Below are 17,910 nucleotides of genomic sequence, written 5' to 3'. Positions count from 1 at the left end.
TACTAAAAGCACTACAAACACACAGTTTTGCTGTATACCTTTCTTCTTTTTAGCAGGTTTTGCCTTAGTAACAGGTGCTAGAATAATAAATAATTTCATTAACTTTAATGTACGTATATTAAAAAAAAGAGAAAAAAAACACACACAAAGAAACATGAAATGGGTGAAAACAAAAGAGAGACAAACCTTTCTTTGGAGTCACTGGCTCAGCCTTCTTCTCCTTGAGAACTTCAGCTTCTAGAACAAATAGTAGAAACAAAAAGTGCAATTTTCTGTGGCAGTTCGCACATTGCAACAGTGTGATTGTTACTATTACAGTTATAATAAACGCAGTGTTTTCCCACATTATGATGCTGCACAAATCTGCAAACAGATCATTTTAACTACCTTTTTTAGTTGGTGCTGGTTTGACTTTTTCTTTTGGAGTTACAGGCACTGAGACAGAAAAGGAGTTTACGAAATGCCTCAAAACTCATGAATGAATGCTGAAAATAAATGGGTTCTGTAAAAATATTGAAGTCATCTGCGTAAACAGCAACATGTACCTTTCTTCAGTGGCACCACCTTCACCTTCTCCTTTGTCAGAGAGACATTTTTGTGTGGTGCTTCTGTCTCTGTGGGAAATAAATAAGTATTAAAATTAGCTTGACTATATATGTGCATATTTAATTTTAAAAGCTCATAGCTTCTTAACTGAAGAACATAAAAGTGTGGTGTCCCCTTACCTTTTACGACTGGCGTTGGTTTTGTCTTGATTTTTGCCGGTTCTAAAGAAAGACATTTTAGATTCAGCATTACATTAAACTGAATGAATTGAGCTTTAAACATAAAAACATGATGTTCAGTTTGATAATATGAATATTCTGATTGCTTAAACTACTGTTCAAAAGTTTGGGGTCACCTGGGCAATTTCATGTTTTCCATGAAAACTCACACGTTTATTCATGTGCTAACATAACTGCACAAGGGTTTTCTAATCATCAATGAGCCTTTCATCACCATTAGCTAACACAATGTAGCATTAGAACACAGGAGTGATGGTTGCTGGAAATGTTCCTCTGTCCACCTATGGAGATATTCCATTAGAAATCAGTCGTTTCCAGCTAGAACAGCCATTTGCCACATTAACAATGTCTAGACTGCATTTATGAGTCATTTAATGTTATCTTCATTGAAAAAAATGCTTTTCTTTAAAAAATAAGGACATTTCTAAGTGATCCCAAACTTTTGAACGGTAATGTACATTCAATTTATGACATACTTGTCTTTGCAGAGACTTTGACCTTCTCTTTTGGCACCTTGACCTCTGTTAAAAAAACAAACAAAACAAAACACAAACACATTTTAAAGAATTAAAATAAGGAAAATTCAGTTCTGGGGTAGATACAGTTCTGAATCTAATGAAACATATGAAATGAGGGACAATGACCTTTCTTCATAGGCACTATTTTGACCCTCGCTTTGGCCAGAGTGGCATTTTTGGGAGCGCCTTCTTGTTCTGTCAGCAGGAATTTGGTCGTAAAATATACAGCTTGTTAATTAGTTTGGTATTCTTTTGTGTATTAGGACATATACCACTCCTACCTTTGGTCAAGGTAACTGGTTTGACCTTTTCCTTAGGAGCCTCCACTTCTGTAAAAAGAAGACGAAGGTCAGACATGAGCTCTCAGTGCACAGAACTTTACAGCAGCAGCCACATTCGGCTAGAGCTGCTTGAACTACTGTTGCTACTCCAGCATAAACTTCTCACAGATCCTGATGCATCTACAGCTAGAAAGCTCTAATGTTTACTCAGAAAAGCTGTATAAATATTGCTTCTACAGTAGATGCACTATATCACAAAAAACACTTCAGACACACAGTTCTGCTGTATACCTTTCTTCTTTTTAGCAGGTGTTGGTTTTGCCTTAGCAACAGGTGCTAGAATAATAAATGGTCTCATTAACTCTAATGTACATCCAAGCCAATAAGAAGTAACTGCACTATACATGTAATGTGGGTAAAACTTAAAGAGAAACAAGAAGTGTGAAAGACGGAAAGGACACAAACCTTTCTTGGGAGTCACTGGCTCAGCCTTCTTCTCCTTGAGAAAGTCAGCATCTAAATAGAAACAACAGCAACAAAAATCAGAGTCGTTTTCTGCAGAGGTCTGAATATGGAGACCGCGTGATTCTGTGAAAATGGCAGCAACTGATGCAGTTAATTCCCACGACATGATTTTGAGGAAATCTAATAGCAGACCTGTTGTAAAGAGGTGATACAAAAAAAATGCATAAAAAATGGAAAGAGCCAAATGCATGCAGTAAAGTTATTAATTAATATTGACCACATTAGGTCATCTAATGTATCTGAGAAATAAATCACTCTACCTGTTTTTGTTGGCGCTGGTTTGACTTTTTCTTTAGGAGTCGTAGGCACTGAGACAAAAAACGTTTGTTAAAGGCTTCAGAACTCCAAAAATACAGAGCAGAGCATGCATCTACAACCAGAAAGCTAGAATCAATCATTGTTTTTACAGCAGTTACATGTCAGTGGAATGTTTAGATGGAAAATCAGTCATGACAGCATTTCCCAACAGTACTGCAAATAATGTCTCTGCAGCAGATGGAATTTACCAGAAGAACTGGGATGCAGCTCAAGACTGCAAGCACACACTTCTGCTGTATATCTTTCTACTTTTTAACAGGTGTTGGTTTTTGCGTAGAAACAGGTGCCAGAATAATAAATGGTTTGATTAACTTTGATGTAACTCTTTAAAAAAAGAGAGAAAACTGGACAATAAATTCTATGGGTAAAAATGAGAGAAAATAAGAGAAAGTGAAAGGGTTAAAAAGATACAAACCTTTCTTTGGGGTCACTGGTTCAGCCTTCTTCTCCTTTGGAACTTCAGCTTCTAAAGCAAATAATAGCATGAAAAATCAGTGCAGTTTTCTGGAAGTAGTGTGAATACAGTTACAACTGATGCAGTTTTTTCCTTAATACTGATGCTGGATAAATCTGTAAACAGGCCTGTTTTAAAGAGAGGAAAACAGGAAAAACATATGTAGAAACTTACATAACAAATACAGACAGATGTAGAAAAATTATTTATAATATTAACAAGTTGTCCAATTTATTTGTTCAATCATATAAGTGTTCAATCACTGTATATACCTTTTTTTGTTGGTGCTGCTTTGACTTTTTCTTTTGGAGTTACAGGCACTGAGACAGAAAAAGTGTTTCAGAGTCATGGTTTAAGTTTGTGAAAATACTGTAAGTCAACAAAAGCCATGAACGGATGGTTAGCTGTTGGTACTTTAAATAATAAAAGTGCACTGAATGGTGAAGGTGTATGAGATGAAATTAGCTGTATAAACAACAACATGCACCTTTCTTCAGTGGCACCACCTTCACCTTCTCCTTGGCTAGAGACACATTTTTGTGCGGTGCTTCTGCCTCTGTAAAAACAAATAAGTATTAAGATTAGCTGCACTACATATAGATATACACATATTTAAATGGACACATATGTTAAAAAAGCTTACAGCTACTTAAACGTGAGCATGAAGGCTTTGTGTGCTACCTTTAACTATTGGTGCTGGTTTTGTCTTGATCTTTGCAGGTTCTAAATGAAAACATTTTGGGTTCAGCATTACAGAAAATATGTCATAAATAGGTCAGTTTCCAACAAAGCTTACTACAGCCTAAACAACGGCATTACTACTCTAAAATAAACAACTTCAAGCAGAGCACGATGCATCAACAACGAGAAAGCTGTCAACAGTTTTTGGAAGCAGTTACATGGAAGCAGGATGTTTAGATGGAAAATTCAATGATGACTACATTCAAATAGTGTTTTGACAGCAGAAGAATTATGTTACAACTAAACACTACAAAAATTTCTGCTGTGTGTCTTTTTCTTTTTCTTTTCAGGAGGTGGTGGTTTGTCTTAGCAACAGCTGCTGGAACAATAAATGCTCTGATTAACTGTAATGTACATACAGAATTAGGCGATAAGCAACTGAGAAACAACTGTTTCATGTATGATATGGGTAAAAAAATAAAGGGGTAGCATGCCTTTCTTAGGAGTCACTGGCTCAGCCTTCTTCTCCTTAAGAACTTTAGCTTCTAAACCAAACAAAAATAAATGATCAGTACAGATTTCTACAGTGGTTTTCATACAGCAACAGTGTGATAGTTGTTTTTACAGTCACAGCTGATACAGTTAATTGCCACACTATGATGCAGTGGAAAATCTGCAAACAGAGTTGCAGACTGTAGTCAGTAGGATGTTGAGATGGAAAATGATTTGCACTACGTGTATTCAGGAAAATTCATTTCCCAGCAGTAGTGCAAATAGTGTTTCTTCAGCGGAGGTAGTTTATTAGCAAAACTATGCTCCACAGAGCACTACAGACACACAGCTCTACTGTGTACCTTTCTTCTTTTTAGCAGGAGCTGGTTTTGCCTTAGAAGGTGCTAGAATAATGAATGTTCAAATTAACTATAATGCACATACACAGAAATGGGAGAAACCACTAAGAAACAACCATAAAATATACAATAATGGTTAAAATAAAAGAGAAACAAACCTTTCTTGGGAGTCACTGGCTCAGCCTTCTTCTCCTTGAGAACTTCAGCTTCTAAAACAAATAACAGCAAGAAAAATCAGCGCAGTTTTCTGCAGAGGTTTGCATATAGCAACAGTGTGATTGTTATTATTATTATTATAACATTAAAAACTGCTGTAATTTATTTCCACATTAGGATGCTGTGAAAATCTGCAGACAGGCCTGCTGTAAAGAGATAATAACTCCCCCCGCATCACGCACCAAAAATGGGGTAACAGAGCCTTCTCCACATCTGCCCACACACTCTGGAACTCCCTACCCCAACACGTCCATGAACGCACCGACCTGACCACTTTCAAATCACTTATCAAGACCCATCTGTTCCGAACTGCTTTTAATATACAATACTCATTTATTTTATGACCTTCATCTGTTTTAATGTTAACTGATTTTATAATGTAACTATGTAAAGTGTCTGAGTACTCTGAATAGCACTAAACAGATGAAAAGTATTATTACTACCATTTAAAAAATGGAAACATTTAGACTCAAAATCTAAATGCATGGAATACAGTAATGAATTAAGATCATCCACATTAAGTTGCTGAATATATTGAACCAACAAAATGTTCAGTAACTGTAACTACCTTTTCTGTTGGTGGTGGTTTCACTTTTTCATTCAGACAGATAGAAAAAGTGTTACACAGTTATGATTAGAACTACAACTTGAAGCAGAGCATGATGCATCTGCATCTGTAGTGCAAATAATGGTTCTACAGCAGATGTAATTTATTAGAACTAGCTCACAACCAAACACAAAGTTCTGCTGGATGCCTTTCTTGTTTTTAGCAGGTGTTGGTTTTGCCTTAGAAACAGGCACTAGAATAATAAATGGTCTGAATAAATCTAATGTATGGGATTGATAAAGGTGAGAAAACTGCACGATACATAATGCATAAAAAGAACAAGATCTGTGAATGTGTGAAAGGATACAAACCTTTCTTGGGCGTCACTGGCTCAGCCTTCTTCTCCTTGAGACCTTCAGCTCCTAAAACAAATAGTGGCACCAAAAAACAGTGCAATTTCCTGTAGAAGTTTGCATATGGCAACAGTGTAATCATCACAGTTAAAAATGATGCAGTTTATTACCCACATTATGATGCTGTAGAAATTTGCAAACAGATTATTGTAACTACCTGTTTTTGTTGGTGCTGGTTTGACTTTTTCTTTCGGAGTTACAGGCACTGAGACAGAACAAAGCGTTTCAGAGTCACGGTTTAAATTTGGAAAAATATTACAAGTAAACAAAAGCCATGAATGGGTGTTTAAGCTAATAGGTGTGTACCTTTCTTCAGTGGCACCACCTTCACCTTCTCCTTGGTTAGAGACACGTTTTTGTGTGGTGCTTCTGCCTCTATGAGAAATTTTAAAAAGTAAAAAGTAATAAAATAAGTTTAACTATATATTTACATATTTAAATGAAAACGCATATTTAAAAAGCTTATAGTGACTTAAATGAGGGCATTAAAGGTTTCACGTTGTTTTACCTTTCACTACTGGTGCTGGTTTTGCCTTGATTTTTGCAGGTTCTGAATAAAGACATTTTAGGTTCAGCATTACAGACATTAAGACACGTTGAAAATAAACATATAGTCCTTGTTGTTAGTACTGGTTTGAGCTCCTGTTCTGAAGACTAAGGTCAGACGTGAGCGACCACCATGAAGAGCGTCACAGCAGAAGCTGCAATTAGTTTATTTTCCAAAAAAGCTTATTGCACAGCTTGAGGCAGAGCATGATGCATCTACATCTAGAAAGCTGCAATCAATCATTGTTAAAGCAGCTGCATGTCAGTTACAGCTGATGTTGTTTATTGTCAGTAGGAAGCTTAGATGGAAAATGAATGATGACTGGATTCATTTTCCATCACTACTGCAAATAGTGTTTCTACAGCAGAGATAGTTCATTAGAAAAAGAGTAACAAAACATTACAACCACATAGTTCTGCTGTATACCTTTCTTCTTTTTAGCTGGTGTTGGTTTTTCCTTAGCAACAGGTGCTAGAATAATAAATAGTTTGATTAAGTCGAAAGTACAGAATACTAAAAAAAACAACAACAACTAAAAAACAACTGGATTGTATGAAATGTAGGTAAGACTGGAAGAGAGACAAACCTTTCTCAGGAGTCACTGGCTCAGCTTTCTTCTCCTTGAGAACTTCAGTTTCTTAAACAAATAGCAGCAACAAAAATGAGCACAGTTTCCGACAGAGGTTTGCAAATAGGGTTTAAATATGGCAGCAGTGTGACCGTTATGATTACAGTTGAAACTGATAATTCCCACACTTTGACCCTGTACAATTTATTACCACACTTTGATGCTGTGCAAAATCTGCAAACAGAGTTGCAGATTGTAGTCAGTAGGATGTTTAAATGGAAAGTTATTTGAGCTACATTTATCCAGTAGAATTAATTTACCAATAGTAGTTCAAATAAAACTCTTAGAAAAGCTATGTTATAACTAAACACTACAGACACACAGTTCTGCTGGATACCTTTCTTCTTTTTAGCTGGTGTTGGTTTTGCTTTGGTAACAGGTGCTAGGACAATAAATGATCCGATTAACTCGAATGTACATCATGTAAAAATGTGAGAAACCACAAAGAAGCAACTGTATTTTGTATTATATGGGTTAAAAAAAAAAGGAACCAAACCTTTCTTAGGAGTCACTGGCTCAGCTTTCTTCTCCTTGAGAACTTCAGCTTCTAAAACAAATAATACCAAAAATCTGTGCATTTTCCCGTGAAGGTTTTCATACAGCAACAGTGTGATTGTTGTTAGTACAGTTACAACTGATACACTTCATTGCCACACTATGATGCTGTGGAAAATCTACAAACAGAGTTGCAGATTGTAGTCAGTAGGATGTTTAGATGGAAAATATTTGAACTATATATATATATATATATATATATATATATATATATATATATATATATATATTTAGAAAAATTAATTTCCCAACAGTAGTGCAAATAATGTTTCTTCACCAGAGGTAGTTTATTAGTAGAACTATGTTCCACAAAGCTCTACAACCACACAGTTCTGCTGTATACCTTTCTTCTTTTTAGCAGGTGCTGGTTTTGCCTTAGAAACAGGTGCTAGAATAATGAATGATCTGATTAACTCTAAGGTACAGTATATAATTGGGAAAGAAACCACAAAGAAACAACTGTTCTATATAAAATATGGGTAAAAATCAAAGAGAAACAAGAAGTGGGAAAGACTAAAAAGATACAGACCTTTCATTGGAGTCACTGGCTCAGCCTTCTTCTCCTCCTTGAGAACTTCAGCTTCTAAAGCAAATAATAGCAACAAAAATCAGCGCAGTTTTCTGTAGAGGTTTAAATACAGTTATTATTACAGTTGATACAGTTTATTGCCACACTATGATTCTGTACAAAATCTGCAGAGTTGCAGATTGTGTTCAGTAGGATGTTTAGATGGGAAATTATTTGAACTACATATATTTTGAAAAAATAATTTCCCAACAGTAGTGCAAATAGTGTTTCTACAGATGTAATTTAATGGAAAAACAATGTTACTAAAAGCACGACAGACACACAGTTCTGCTGCATAGATTTCATCTTTCAAGCAGGTGTTTGTTTTGCCTTAGAAACAGGCACTGTAGTAATAAATTACTAAGGTACACTTTCTAGACAGGCAAGAAACCACTATTATATATAATATGAATAAAAATAAAAGGATACAGACCTTTCTTAGGAGTCACTGGCTCAGCCTTCTTCTCCTTCAGAACTTCAGCTTCTAGAACAAATAACAGCAACAAAAATTGGTGTTGTTTTCTGCAGATGTTTTCATACAGCAACAGTGTGATTGTTGGTATTACAGTTACATTTGATAAACTATGATGCTGTGAAAACCTACGAGCAGATCGACTGTAAAGAGCTGGCAGCAGAAAAACATGCACAGAAAATGGAAACACTTGGACAAAAAAAGCAGAAGCTAGAATTAGTTCATTTTCCAACAAAACGTATTGCCGAGTGAACCAAAGCATTACCACTCCAAAATTCACTTTTACAGCTTGAAGCAGAGCATGACACATCTAAAAGCGGGAAGCTGTAATCACTTTTCTGAAGTAGCTACATGTCAGCAGGATAAAAATGATTGAAGCCAAATATATTCAGAAAAAAATATTTCCCAACAGTGGAGCAAATATTTTTTCTACAGCAGATGTACTTTAATAGAACTATGTTTCAATCAAACACTACAAACACACAGTTCTGCTGTGTACCTTTCTTCTTTTTAGGAGGTGGTTTTGCCTTAGAAACAGGTGCTAGAATAATAAATGGTCTGAATAAAGCTAATGTATATTCTTTTTTTAAAAAAGCAAGAAACCACAAAGAAACAACTGTTCTACAAATAATAAAAATAAAAGTCAAAGAGAATCAGGAACTTTGAAAGACTAAAAAGAAACAAACCTTTCTTGGGAGTCACTGGTTCAGCCTTCTTCTCCTTGAGAACTTCAGCTTCTAAAAAGAAATGGCAGCAACAAATACCAGTGTAGTTTTATCTGGATGTTGGCATTCAGCCACAGTGTGATCACAGTACAACTGTTGCAGTTAAAGGGGCTAAGCCAATGCTTTAAGCCACAGAGAACCTCCAACCGGAATCATAAAAACGTAATTGACGCGCTTACTAACCGTACTGGTGAATGAAAGTCCAATTCGTTTTAACTTGCCTCGCAAACACTGTCTTTGTTGGTTTCCCAAACAACTCCAAAGTGCACCAGTTCACATCCATAAGCTTCAGCGTTCGGCATTCAGTGTACAGCTATCCGTGTTAGCGTTTAACGGTCATAAACAGATTTGTCCCTTCCGACTGGAAACCATACCTAGCCACAAAGGTTCCTACCTTATATACGTAGGTAATTTCAAATCTGCTCCTACACCCACATTATTATGCTGTGCAAACCTGCCAACACACCAATGTAATTACCTTTTTTTGTTGGTGCTGGTTTGGCTTTTTCTTTCGGAGTTACAGGCACTGAGACAGAACAAAATGTTATGGTCAGAGTTCGCAAAATGCTTCAAAACCATGAATGAATGTTGAAAATAAAAGTGATATGCAAAAATATTAAAGTCATCTGTGTAAATAACATGTACCTTTCTTCAGTGGCACCACCTTCACTTTCTCCTTTGTCAGAGAGACATTTCTGTGTGGTGCTTCTGCCTCTGTAAGAAAATAAATAAGTTTAAACATGAGTAACTCTCAAGTTTAAATGTATATTTAAAAAGCTTATAGCTACTTTAACATGAACGTGAAACATTACTCTCTTCTTACCTTTAATTACTGGTGCTGGTTTTGTTGTGATTTTTGCAGGTTCTAAAAAAAGACATTTTAGATTCAGCTTTACAGACAATAAGACACAATAAAACTATAAAGCTAAACAGTCAGAATTCATACAAGAGACATACTTGTCTTTGCAGAGACCGCTTTGACTTCTTTTTTTGGTGCCTTGAGCACTGTGAAAATCATCACAAAGAGATTATCAAGCACTAGAACTACAGATATCTAGCCCTAAATGCAACGAAACATGTGAAATGAAAGAAAATGACCTTTCTTCATAGGCACTATTTTGACCCTGTCTTTGGCCAGAGTGGCATTTTTGGGAGCGTCTTCTTGTTCTGTAAATAGAAATGGAGTGAAATATACAGTATTTTATTTAATTTGGTAGCTCTTTGTATATTAGGACATGCCTGACTCTTACCTTTGGTCAAGGTGACTGGTTTGGCCTTTTCTTTAGGAGCAGCAGCCTCTGTTTGTCAAAAGGACAACATTTCTTACAGGAGGGTTGTTCAGTTCACAGAGTGGTTATTTATTTAGCTTTTTATCAATAAGAACATTACCTGAAGATGACTGTAATTTATGATAAAATGTGACTTTACCTTTCTTTACTGGAGCTGCTTTAGCCTTTTTCTTTGGAACTTCTGCATCACACATAAGACAGAAAATTAGCATAGTTCTACAATTTTGATTAGTTGTTTTTAGATTTTACATTAAAACATTTTAATTTCCAAATAATAATTTGGTTACATTGTCGATTTAAGTTAGTAACTTGACAATAACATTCTGGCTAAGTTCAAATTATCTTTTTTTTTCTTTGTATAAAGTTGAATATCCAGGTTAATACAGTCCAATGCAACTGTTTTGTCATAGAGTGCACATTATTGATGCTTATATTGAGTTTTTATTTAACATGTTTTAGCATTTAACTCATAAAATTGCTGCTGTACTGGACTGTGTTATATTTTCAATATTGTGCTCAAGTGTGTAAATAGAGAGGACAACAAAATTAGAAACACCCTTGAATATATTAAGTCCAATTTAAAACAGCAAATCAATAAAAGCTGAACATTAAAAGGCTTAATTTTCTGTGGAAAAGCTCTATTAATAGTATAAATAGCAAATTTACCCTTCTTTGGTGGAGCTCGCTTGGCTTTTTCTTTAGTAACGGCAGCATCTAAAAACAGAAAATAACATAGAATATGGAACTCACTCACATAGCTTAAAGCTCAGATAATATTGGATTAAATCCTGCAGTGAATCTCTTTACCTTTCTGAACAGGTTTGGGCTTTGGTTCAGAAACTCCAGCTTCGACAAAAAGAAAATTGGATTTCCATTATATTTTTCTTAACTTTCACGTGCATCATTTACATATATATGTATATATATAAAACCTGCGATCAAGCCTACCTTTCTTTTTAGGGGCTGCTTTTTCCTTTTCCTTCACTGCATCGATATCTGCGGGATTAAGACATAATACACATTACACTAATCAATTCGCAGCTGTAGACATTAAATCTGTTAATTATTGTTGGTTAATTTATACCCTATTGTAGGAATCATTTTATATTTTGTTGTTGATGTCAATTCACTGTCCAATTATATTTTTTCAATATTCTAACTGAGGCAGTCACGAAAGTAACTTTCTTTGCATTACCTGGTTTTACAGGTTTACGTTTGATTTGTTGCTTTGGTTCCTTCTTGGCCTCCTTGGGAGCTGCCACTGGTGGGAAATTACGACATCAAAAAGCCTTTGAGTTTTATGTAAGGATGATTGTTAACCATGCCGGACGAACGTCAGCGGGGTTACTGCATTCGGTGCGGTATCTAGCTGGCTGGGTAAGTATGTATGTATGTATGTATGTGGCTATGTCCGTTCCGATATCTCTGCAAGTGCTGAAGTCAGGATACTCAAACTTGGCACTGAAGATCAGTCTAAGGTCCCCTGCTCAGCTGTGGAGTTAGAGGTCAGCAGATCAAGTAGGAAGGGAGATACGTACGATGATCAAAATTGATACATATTGAATCATTTGTATAGGGAGGACAGGGTTTTCACCAGCAGAGGGCGTGGTTCTGCCCTTTACTGAGGGCTCGTCTAGTTTACTATGTGACACTTTCTGTTAATATATACAACACTTTGTATGTGTTCTACATTAAAACAAAGTATGTGTCCTACACATAAAAACTCAGTGTCTGCAAACAAAGCAAATATATGACATCTAACTAGAATAGGATTAAGTTTAATTCTTTAATAAGTCCGGTGAGATATTAAGTCATGAAGCATTTAAATTACCTCCAAAAACAGAATGAGCTTTTACAAATGAATGTATAATTGACACAAGAATGCAAGTATGTTCATACCTTTCTTTGTCACTTCTGGCTTGGCTGTCACCTTAGGGACTTCAGGAACCTCTGCAGTTGGGGAGCATTCAAACATGTAATTCTTTAGCTCATCTTAATTTCACATCTACTTGCAGAAGTGCTCTGTCACAACCACTTACTCGTCTTAATTTGTTATATTGTAGAAATTCTATTATTTTGACATTGACACACTGCTGTTTTAAAACGATTACAAAGTGAGTTGCCGGTTACCTACCTGCTTTTGTGACATTTTTATGTTCCTTTTTCAGGGCAGGAACTATCTGCTTTTCAGCAACTTTAAGCACCTTTGCAGGCTTCTTGGGTTCTTCAGCTGAAATGGAAATGACAGAAAACATAATTCAAGATAGCTTACGGTGTTGTGAATTTGGTTTATTCCCTTATATTTTATTTGATTTAGGATCAAAATGATGACTTATTTATCAGTATTTTGATCTTGGGACTTCGGTTCCATTCATTGTTACATTAAAGGTTGTTTGTCGATTTGTTGTTTGAACAAGTACTTTGGCAATATGAAGACACAGCAGCAGTGGAAATAAAACTACTTGTTATAGCTTTTGCCATCCGAATCCAACGTCAAATCTACGAAACAGGACGTTAATGCGCGGTGTTTGGCTATCAATCAATCCCAATCTCATCTGTGAAGCTCAGTGCAGCAGCACAGAAATATTACATGTTCCTAACTTTAAAACTTATATAAATCCTTTCAAGAAGTTTATGTAAGGTTCTTCACAAGACAGCAAAGGATAATTTATTGATTTCTTAACTCTTCTCCATATTGTCTCACCTGCTTTGGTAACATTAAGATGCTCCTTTTTAAGGACAGATGCAACCTCCTTCTTGACTACTTTAATTCTCTTTGCAGACTTTTTGGGTTTAGTATCTGAAATTAGAAGAAGGGTTGTTTGACCAGTTTCACAAATTATGCATAGAAAAGATGAACATTGTATTTTTAGCAAGAATGGTCACATATTTACATTGTGGTAAAAATATTGTATTGTTGGCCCATGCTTACCTGTCTTGGCAGCTCTCTTCTTCGTTGGTTCTTTGTCTTCTTTGGTAGTTGTCTTGATTTCTTTCTCTTCTTTAGAAGGCTTTATTGGTTCTTTTCTTTCTTTGGAAATCTTTTCTTTCTTTGGTTCTGCCTCTTTTTTGGCTTCCTTAATAGGTTTCTTCTCCTCTTTCTCTTTTCTGGCAACCTCCTTCTCTTTTTTGTCTTCTTTGAGAGATTTCTTCACCTCCTTTTCTTTAAGGGGTTTCTTTTCTTCTTCAGAAGGTTTCTTCACCTCCTTCTTTTCTTTGAGGGGTTTCTTCTCTTCTTCAGAAGGTTTCTTCACCTCCTTCTGTTCTTTAAGGGGTTTCTTTTCTTCTTCAGAAGGTTTCTTCACCTCCTTCTGTTCTTTAAGGGGTTTCTTCTCTTCTTCAGAAGGTTTCTTCACCTCCTTCTTTTCTTTGAGGGGTTTCTTTTCTTCTTCAGAAGGTGTCTTCACCTCCTTCTTTTCTTTAAAGGGTTTCTTCTCTTCTTCAGAAGGTTTCTTCACCTCCTTTTCTTTAAGAGGTTTCTTTTGTTCTTCAGGTTTCTTCACCTTCTTCTTTTCTTTAAGGGGTTTCTTCTCTTCTTCAGAAGGTTTCTTCACCTCCTTCTTTTCTTTAAAGGGTTTCTTCTCTTCTTCAGAAGGTTTCTTCACCTCCTTTTCTTTAAGAGGTTTCTTTTGTTCTTCAGGTTTCTTCACCTCCTTCTTTTCTTTAAAGGGTTTCTTCTCTTCTTCAGAAGGTTTCTTCACCTCCTTTTCTTTAAGAGGTTTCTTTTGTTCTTCAGGTTTCTTCACCTCCTTCTTTTCTTTAAGGGGTTTCTTCTCTTCTTCAGAAGGTTTCTTCACCTCCTTCTTTTCTTTAAGGGGTTTCTTTTCTTCTTTGGAAGGTTTCTTCACCTCCTTCTCCTCTTTCAAGGGTTTCCTTTCCTCTTTGTCCTCTTTGGAAGGTTTCCTAATTTCTTTATTTTCTTCAAGAGGTTTCTTTTCTACCTTGTCTTCTTTGAGATGTTTCTTTTCTTCTTTCTCATCCTTGATAGGTTTCTTGACTTTTTTGTCTTCTTCTGAAGGTTTCTTCACTTCTCTCTTTTCTTTGGGAGATTCCTTTTCTTTTTTGACTTGTTTGAGGGGTTTTTTAATTTCCTTGTCCTTGAGAGGTTTCTTTTCTTCTTTTTCTTCTTTGGAAGATTTCTTCACTTCTCTCTTTTCTTTGGGAGATTCCTTGTCTTCTTTCTCTTTTTTCAGAGGTTTCTTAACTTCTTTATCTTCCTTGGGAGGTTCTTCTTTGGTAGGTTTCTTGGGTTCTTTCTCGTCTTTGGTAGGTTTCTTGACTTCTTTCTTTACTTTGAGGGGTTTCTTGGGTTCTTTCTCTTCTTTTTGAGGTTTCTTGACTTCTTTCTCTTCTTTAGGTGGTTTCTTCGCTTCTTTCTGTTTTTTAGAAGGTCTCTTCTCTTCTCTCTCTGTTTTGAGAAGTTTCTTCTCCTCCTTGTCTTCTTTGGTTGGTTTCTTGGCTTCTTTTTCCTCCTTGAGAAGTTTCCTAACTTCTTTCTTTTTCATAGATGGTCTCTCCTCTTCTTTGGGAGGTTTCTTTACCTCTTTGCCTTCCTTAAGAGGTTTCTTCACATCCCTCTCCTTTTCAAGGGCCCTCTTCTCTTCTTTTTCAGGTTTATGTTTATCTTTAGCTTCTTTAATAGGCTTCTTCTCCTCTTTCTCTTCTTTAGGAGGTTTCTTCTCTTCTTTCTTCACTTCTGCAGCTTTAGGAGGTCTCTTCTCCTCTTTCTCTTTTTTGGGAGATTTCTTAATTTCTTTCTCCTCCTTAGGAGGTTTCTTGGTTTCTTTCTCTTCTCTAGGTGGCTTCTTCACTTCTTTCTCGTCTCTACGAGGTTTCTTGATTTCCTTTTCTTCTTTGGGTGGTTCCTTCACTTCTTCCTCTTTTTTAGAAGGTCTCTTAAGCTTTCTTTCTTCTTTGTGCTCTCTAGGTGGTTTCTCGACTTCTTTTTCTTCTTTGAGTTGCTTCTTCACCTTCTCTTCTTTAAGAGGTTTCTTGACTTCCTCCTCTTCTTTGGCTGGTTTCTTCACCTCTTTCTTTACTTTAGAGGGTTTCTTTATTTCTTTCTCTTCTTTGATTGGTTTCTTTATTTGTTTCTTTTCTTTGGGCAGCATCTTCACATCTTCCTCTTCTTTGAGAGCCTTCTTCATTGGCTCCTCTTCTAAAAGCAATCATAAAAATGTCAGTTTAGACTGTAAGATATAATGGACTGAAATGTCAAGGAGTCTGAAAACTGCACAATGTATGCTGTTTGTGTGGTGAACTCACTAGCATCTTGTATAAAAGCATAAAATAGAAATATTGTATTGCAGTGTGTGAATTCAGTTAAATGAACAATGTAGGAGCATATTTCACATTACACACACACACACACACACACACACACACACACACACACACACACACACACACACACACACACACACACACACACACACACACAGTGTGCTACACTTGAGCACACACACTTTAGAACAATGTTTTGTAATTATTTCAATCGCATGTGATTACCTTTGGGTCTCTTTAGTTTCCATTCAAGGGGTTTTGCCTCCGGTTTGGCCTCCTTCTTTGGCTTTATAACTACAGTTTCTTCAAGTTTGACTTCATCCACTTTTTTCTCCTCTTTTTTAGCTTCTGCAGCTTTGACATCTACAAGTTGCAAAACATTGTCACAAGCTGAACTGCTAGGTACATAGATTACATTCATGTGTCTTTATCCAATCAGTGCATTTAGTTGGAGTAGTAGGAAACACAAAATAGGTTTTGGGATTAGGAAAAGTTAAGAATATCCACAGGTTCAAAAATATTACCTTTAACAATGGCATCTTTAACTTCTTTTATTGCATGTCTTTCCTTTGCCTCTTTGAGAACTGAAGTGTATCATACAGAAATATGTAAAAATGTACAGCATATTAAAGTACAATTCTGACCAGAGATTAGACTTGTACTGTACTAGTAGTGTAGAAGTAATAAGCTAGCAGTTATCACGACAAATAATCATGCTTGCAAAAGCACTATAAGCGCTACAGTGCTAAAAACACTACGATCAAAAACACAACACAAACTTTATTGTTATATTGTTAAAATAGTCAGACTTTTGTTTTATAGCTAGGCCATAGAGATGTACAATAAAGTAATAATATCTAGTTATTCTGTAATCTTCATTCAGAAAACTGTGAGTGGTTTTATCTGACTTTTAGCTCCACCTAGCTGCTTGTTGTGCTCATGACTCCAAGTCATACCGAGGGCAAGGACGGCACTGCTTGAATTAGGAGCACTTTAGCACCTTGAGAAATAGACTTGTCTGTACTGAGTCATCAGAAAGGAAAAAGCACTGTTTAGGAAGCTGGTTATAATCAGTCCCAAGATCTTCTTTCAGTGCAGCTGTTCACATCTAAGCCAAAATGATCTAAATAAATCTTGACTTATCCTTGTTCTGTCTATTTTTACTTGCTGTCAATTATAACTATATTTGCAATTTGTCTCTTAAGGAAACACATCAACTGCAATGTGTTTGTCTTTTTTTTAGTCTGACGAGAAGATCAATATCACTTCAACACCTTTTTGTTGAGTACAGAGACTGATCAGACACAGAAATTATTTTTCAAGGATGAAACCAGAATGATGAAATGAAACCAGATTATAGCCATATACCTGGAAAGGGTCACCTTATTTCTCACAGCAACGTGGAATTTAATATAATGTGAGCCTGAACACCTAAAACCATTGTTCAGACTGAATTCAAAGCAAGTTTAAGAGGGAGCTTGACAGTTAATGCAAAGATGCAAGCTGTGGTGACCAGCAGTTTAACACCATGCTGGGTAACACAAAAGCTGAAATGCTCAAGCTCAATTTGAGATTCTTACATTTCACCGTAGATTATATAATTCTATTATTTCTTAAGCAGATATAACAGGAAGAATGTAGGAAAACAACATAAAGAACTAAAGTTTCTATTGAGTTTTCAATCAAAATACATTTCAGAAGTTACAGAACACCAAACTTATAATATGTTAAAGCTGAAATTTTTGTGTGTAAAATGGGTTAAGCCCACCACTTCAAAATTCAATCAAAAATCAAAATATGACTCTAAAATTATTTTTGTGTAATTGTATTCTGTCAGCATAAAAAGTTGATGAGAAATCTGTGTGTGTTCACAGTCTCATTTTCCAGTTTGAGGTTAAACTGATGTCAACCTTCTCCTTTGATTTATCTAACTAATTATGATAACAATAAATCTGTTGGCTTTATAACTTGCTCTCTGCTCCCCCCTTTCCTCTGTCTCTTCAGTTACCACTATGAATGATAGATGTGCAGATCTATGAAGTTCCCGTTTCTCTCCACCCACCCCTTTGCTGCTGACTGCAGACTCTGTTCCAACATGTAAAACTCCCTTACATTGCACAATGCCAAGTTGTCATATTGATGTAATTCTCACAAACATGTTAAAACCAGAAGAAATTCTTCAGAAGAATAATGATACAGAAAGCTGCACCCTGCAAGCTGACAGCATTTGAATCTTTAAGTTTGTTACATATGA

At 35.9% G+C, this 17,910-nt stretch overlaps 1 protein-coding gene across 50 annotated transcripts in view; it reads right to left on the bottom strand.

Moving 5' to 3' along the window:
- si:ch211-266g18.10 (axoneme-associated protein mst101(2)) overlaps nt 1-17,910 on the bottom strand; it is a 37,403-nt gene that overhangs the window by 9,353 nt on the left and 10,140 nt on the right. For 14 of the 50 annotated variants that reach the window (XM_051944891.1, XM_051944899.1, XM_051944910.1 and 11 more), the window contains exons 14-61: nt 16,181-16,240; nt 15,882-16,019; nt 13,306-15,531; nt 13,078-13,173; nt 12,508-12,603; nt 12,273-12,323; nt 11,569-11,634; nt 11,322-11,369; nt 11,181-11,219; nt 11,040-11,087; nt 10,513-10,554; nt 10,335-10,382; nt 10,183-10,251; nt 10,042-10,089; nt 9,908-9,949; nt 9,730-9,798; nt 9,563-9,610; nt 9,046-9,096; nt 8,859-8,900; nt 8,321-8,371; nt 7,849-7,902; nt 7,663-7,707; nt 7,261-7,311; nt 7,102-7,146; nt 6,723-6,773; nt 6,563-6,607; nt 6,098-6,139; nt 5,896-5,964; nt 5,747-5,794; nt 5,548-5,598; nt 4,572-4,622; nt 4,417-4,458; nt 4,057-4,107; nt 3,563-3,604; nt 3,369-3,437; nt 3,154-3,201; nt 2,843-2,893; nt 2,370-2,417; nt 2,050-2,100; nt 1,876-1,920; nt 1,585-1,632; nt 1,430-1,498; nt 1,262-1,306; nt 726-767; nt 546-614; nt 388-435; nt 187-237; nt 39-77 (exon numbers count right to left, since the gene is read on the bottom strand). In XM_051944891.1, coding sequence (XP_051800851.1) covers nt 39-77; nt 187-237; nt 388-435; nt 546-614; nt 726-767; nt 1,262-1,306; nt 1,430-1,498; nt 1,585-1,632; nt 1,876-1,920; nt 2,050-2,100; nt 2,370-2,417; nt 2,843-2,893; nt 3,154-3,201; nt 3,369-3,437; nt 3,563-3,604; nt 4,057-4,107; nt 4,417-4,458; nt 4,572-4,622; nt 5,548-5,598; nt 5,747-5,794; nt 5,896-5,964; nt 6,098-6,139; nt 6,563-6,607; nt 6,723-6,773; nt 7,102-7,146; nt 7,261-7,311; nt 7,663-7,707; nt 7,849-7,902; nt 8,321-8,371; nt 8,859-8,900; nt 9,046-9,096; nt 9,563-9,610; nt 9,730-9,798; nt 9,908-9,949; nt 10,042-10,089; nt 10,183-10,251; nt 10,335-10,382; nt 10,513-10,554; nt 11,040-11,087; nt 11,181-11,219; nt 11,322-11,369; nt 11,569-11,634; nt 12,273-12,323; nt 12,508-12,603; nt 13,078-13,173; nt 13,306-15,531; nt 15,882-16,019; nt 16,181-16,240 — 4,788 coding nt within the window. The remainder of the gene's footprint in view (nt 1-38; nt 78-186; nt 238-387; nt 436-545; nt 615-725; nt 768-1,261; nt 1,307-1,429; nt 1,499-1,584; nt 1,633-1,875; nt 1,921-2,049; nt 2,101-2,369; nt 2,418-2,842; nt 2,894-3,153; nt 3,202-3,368; nt 3,438-3,562; nt 3,605-4,056; nt 4,108-4,416; nt 4,459-4,571; nt 4,623-5,547; nt 5,599-5,746; nt 5,795-5,895; nt 5,965-6,097; nt 6,140-6,562; nt 6,608-6,722; nt 6,774-7,101; nt 7,147-7,260; nt 7,312-7,662; nt 7,708-7,848; nt 7,903-8,320; nt 8,372-8,858; nt 8,901-9,045; nt 9,097-9,562; nt 9,611-9,729; nt 9,799-9,907; nt 9,950-10,041; nt 10,090-10,182; nt 10,252-10,334; nt 10,383-10,512; nt 10,555-11,039; nt 11,088-11,180; nt 11,220-11,321; nt 11,370-11,568; nt 11,635-12,272; nt 12,324-12,507; nt 12,604-13,077; nt 13,174-13,305; nt 15,532-15,881; nt 16,020-16,180; nt 16,241-17,910) is intronic. The other 36 variants (XM_051944904.1, XM_051945074.1, XM_051944943.1 and 33 more) reach the window with 35 other exon arrangements.

The sequence above is a fragment of the Acanthochromis polyacanthus genome, chromosome 1 (assembly GCF_021347895.1).
Source record: "Acanthochromis polyacanthus isolate Apoly-LR-REF ecotype Palm Island chromosome 1, KAUST_Apoly_ChrSc, whole genome shotgun sequence".
NCBI classification, from domain to species: domain Eukaryota; kingdom Metazoa; phylum Chordata; class Actinopteri; family Pomacentridae; genus Acanthochromis; species Acanthochromis polyacanthus.
This window is presented reverse-complemented; position numbering and strand designations above follow the sequence as displayed.